The sequence below is a fragment of the Myotis brandtii genome, unplaced genomic scaffold, assembly GCF_000412655.1.
Source record: "Myotis brandtii unplaced genomic scaffold, ASM41265v1 scaffold1844, whole genome shotgun sequence".
NCBI classification, from domain to species: Eukaryota; Metazoa; Chordata; class Mammalia; order Chiroptera; family Vespertilionidae; genus Myotis; species Myotis brandtii.
The window spans coordinates 60,031-63,198 of NW_005356853.1; the positions used below are offsets into that span (position 1 = coordinate 60,031).

General features: G+C 53.1%; 1 protein-coding gene across 1 annotated transcript in view; it reads left to right on the forward strand.

Annotated features, from left to right (window-relative positions):
• EFTUD1 (elongation factor Tu GTP binding domain containing 1) overlaps positions 1-3,168 on the forward strand; it is a gene marked incomplete at its 3' end in the record, with an annotated part of 54,561 nt that overhangs the window by 50,416 nt on the left and 977 nt on the right. The window contains exons 17-18 of the mRNA XM_005864023.2: positions 1,574-1,721; positions 2,466-3,168. Of these exons, the coding sequence (XP_005864085.2) occupies positions 1,574-1,721; positions 2,466-3,168 (851 nt within the window). The remainder of the gene's footprint in view (positions 1-1,573; positions 1,722-2,465) is intronic.

The window sequence follows — 3,168 nt, forward strand, 5'->3', positions numbered from 1 at the left end:
TGGTTGCCCCTATCTGCCCCCCACCCCCAATGGCCTAGTCGCCCCTCACAGCCCCCCTGCTAGCCTGGTTGCCCCACACAGCCTGGTCATAGGCAGCAATCTTGTGAGGGTGTGAGGGTTAATTTGCATATCACCTATTTATTATATAGGATTTTTAAATATATTTTTATTGATTTCAAGAGGAAGGGAGAGGGGGAGAGAGAGAGAGAGAGAGAGAGAGAGAGAGAGAGAGAGAGAAACATCCATGATGAGAGAGAATCACAGATCAGCTGCCTCCTGCACGCCCCCCACTGGGGATCGAGCCCACAACCCGGACACGTGCCCTGACCGGGAATCAAACCCTGACCTCCTGGTTCATAGGTCAGTGCTCAGCCACTGAGCCGCACTGGCCGGGCCATGACACTCTTTAAATGCATCATGTGAGACGTGAGTCCTCGCATGCAGTTTCAGCCGTGTCCCGGGAACGTTCACGCAGGCCTGTAACTGAGGTGATCCTCCCAACCAGGAGGCCACACAGACCACCGACTCTTCAGGGGATGCCACCTCTCTCTCAGGAACGAGGCCTCCGTAGGCACCTGTGCTCCCCGGGAGGCTGCGGCCTGCAGGTGCAGGGATGGGGCCGTCTCTGCTTCCCGCTGGGGAGATCAGAGCATTGCTTCTCACAGCGACACGACTCCAGTGTAAATATCTTCAGAATGTCGTCTCCATAGGCCGTATCTTTTCTTTTTAATATATATTTTTATTGGTTTCAGAGAGGAAGGGAGAGAGAGATAAACACCAGTGATGAGAGACAATCATGGATCGGCTGCCTCCTGCACGGCCCCTACTGGGGATCGAGCCCGCAACCTGGGCATGTGCCCTGACCGGGAATCGAACCCAGGACCCTTCAGTCCGCAGGCCGACACTCTGTCCATGAGTCAGACTGACTACAGCACAAATTATTATTTTCAACAGGAGGCCCTGGTGCTGTTTCCTGGATTGCTTACCACCTTGAATGCTTCTTTTGCCTTTTTGTTGGTTTTATGGGGACTGTTGAGGGAAGAGCCCTGTTGCGAGTCTAGGCGTGCAGTATGTGCAGTGGACTAAGTTCCGGTAGGGAGTTTCTGTGTGCTGAGTGTCGGAAGAAGTGTATGGATCCGCTTTGGGATCTTGCTGAGCACATAAGTGTCGCATGTTAGCTGTCTATACAAATCAGTTACCAGGAGGTAGTTTTCTTCTCATCGCCACTTGCAAGGAAAATAAACCGTTCTTTTAAGAGTTTATCTCATTGTTCTTTTCCTTTCAATGGCAAGGACATTCTCTCTCTTTTTTTAAAAATAGATTTCAGAGAGGAAGGGCGAGGGAGAGAGATGAAAACATCAATGACAAGACACAATCATTGACAGCTGCCTCCCGCACCACGGATGGAGCCTACGTCCCGGGCCTGTGCCCTGACCGGGAATCGAACCGCGACCTCCTGGTTCCCAGGTCGACGCTCAGCCCCTGAGCCACGCCCGCCGGGCCAGGGCCTTCTCCTTAGATTGTATTAGTCGTACGTCGTGCAGGTGATCAGCGTGTCATCCTGTCCATCCAGGTGAGATGCCCCAGCTCATCCGAGGGATGAAGCTGCTGAACCAGGCCGACCCCTGTGTCCAGATCTTAATCCAGGAGACGGGGGAGCACGTGCTGGTCACCGCGGGGGAGATCCACCTGCAGCGCTGCCTGGACGACCTGCGGGAAAGGTCAGCTGCCGGTCGGGGGGGACGGGCAGGGGCGGCTCCAGGCCCTGGGCGCTCGGTGCTTCCCGACCATCAAAACAACGAAATTCCCCGAAACATGACCTGTCACGTGTTATCAGATCGTAGGTATAATTTTTAACACCTGACATTCACTTCTGCACTTGAATCATTTTGCATTGTTATTTTTTATTTTATTATTATTATTTTTAAATCCTCCCCTGAGGATATTTTTTTCTTTGATTGTTAGAGAGAGTGGAAGAGAGAAGGAGAGACAGAGAGAGACACCGATGTGAGAAAGACACATCGATGGGTTGCCTCCCGCATGCCCCAGACCAGGACCGGGAGCCTGCAGCCGAGGTGTGCATGTGCCCTTGACGGGAGTCGAACCCGGAACCTCAGTCCGCAGGCCAACGCTCTACCCACTGAGCAACACCGTCTAGGGCTCATGTGTCAAATCTTCTTAAAGCATTTATTTCCCATTCAAAACATTCTTATGGAAATAGGTGGGTTATTTATTTTGAGAATGAACAAAGCAGTGAAATCCTACTACAAGGAATGTTCCCATTAGACTTTTCAATCCGAAATAAAAGTGATTTATCTCTCAGAGTAAAAGAACTTTTATGTTTCTGTGTTTTATTGTTTTGGGTTTTTTTTGCAGAATTTTCATTGTGTGATATTTCTAGGTGGGCGTTTCGATGCTATTTTTGTTACAACCTTCTGTTACGTTTCTCCTGGATCTGTCTGTAGGTTTGCAAAGATCGAAATCAGTGTCTCCGAACCCATCATCCCCTTCAGAGAAACCATCACAAAACCCCCCCGAGTGGACATGGTCAACGAGGAGATCGGCCGGCAGCAGAAGGTGGCCGTCATCCACCAGGCCAGAGACGACCACAGCAAAGTCCCCGAGGGGGTCCAGGTGGACGCCGATGGGCTGGTCACCATGACAACGCCCAACAAACTGGCCACGCTCAGCGTCCGGGCCGTGCCCCTTCCGGAAGAAGTCACGCGGCTTCTGGAAGAAAACAACGACGTGATTCGTTCCATGGAGCAGCTGACGTCGTCTCTGAACGAGGGCAGGAGCGCTCAGCTGACCCAGAAGATGCAGGAGAGAATCCGGGAGTTCAAGGGCAAACTGGAGCAGCACCTGACGGGCAGGAAATGGAGGGACACCGTGGACCAGATCTGGTCGTTCGGCCCCAGGAAATGTGGGCCCAACATCTTGGTGAATAAAAGCGCCGACTTCCGGAACTCCGTGTGGGCAGGCCCCGCGGGCACCGCTGCCCAGGAGGCCAGCAGGTACCGGGACGTGGGCAACAGCATCGTGAGCGGCTTCCAGCTGGCCACGCTCGCCGGCCCCATGTGCGAGGAGCCCCTCATGGGCGTCTGCTTCGTCCTGGAGAGATGGGACCAGAGCAAGTTCGAGGAGACAGGAGCCAGCGAGAGTCGGGAT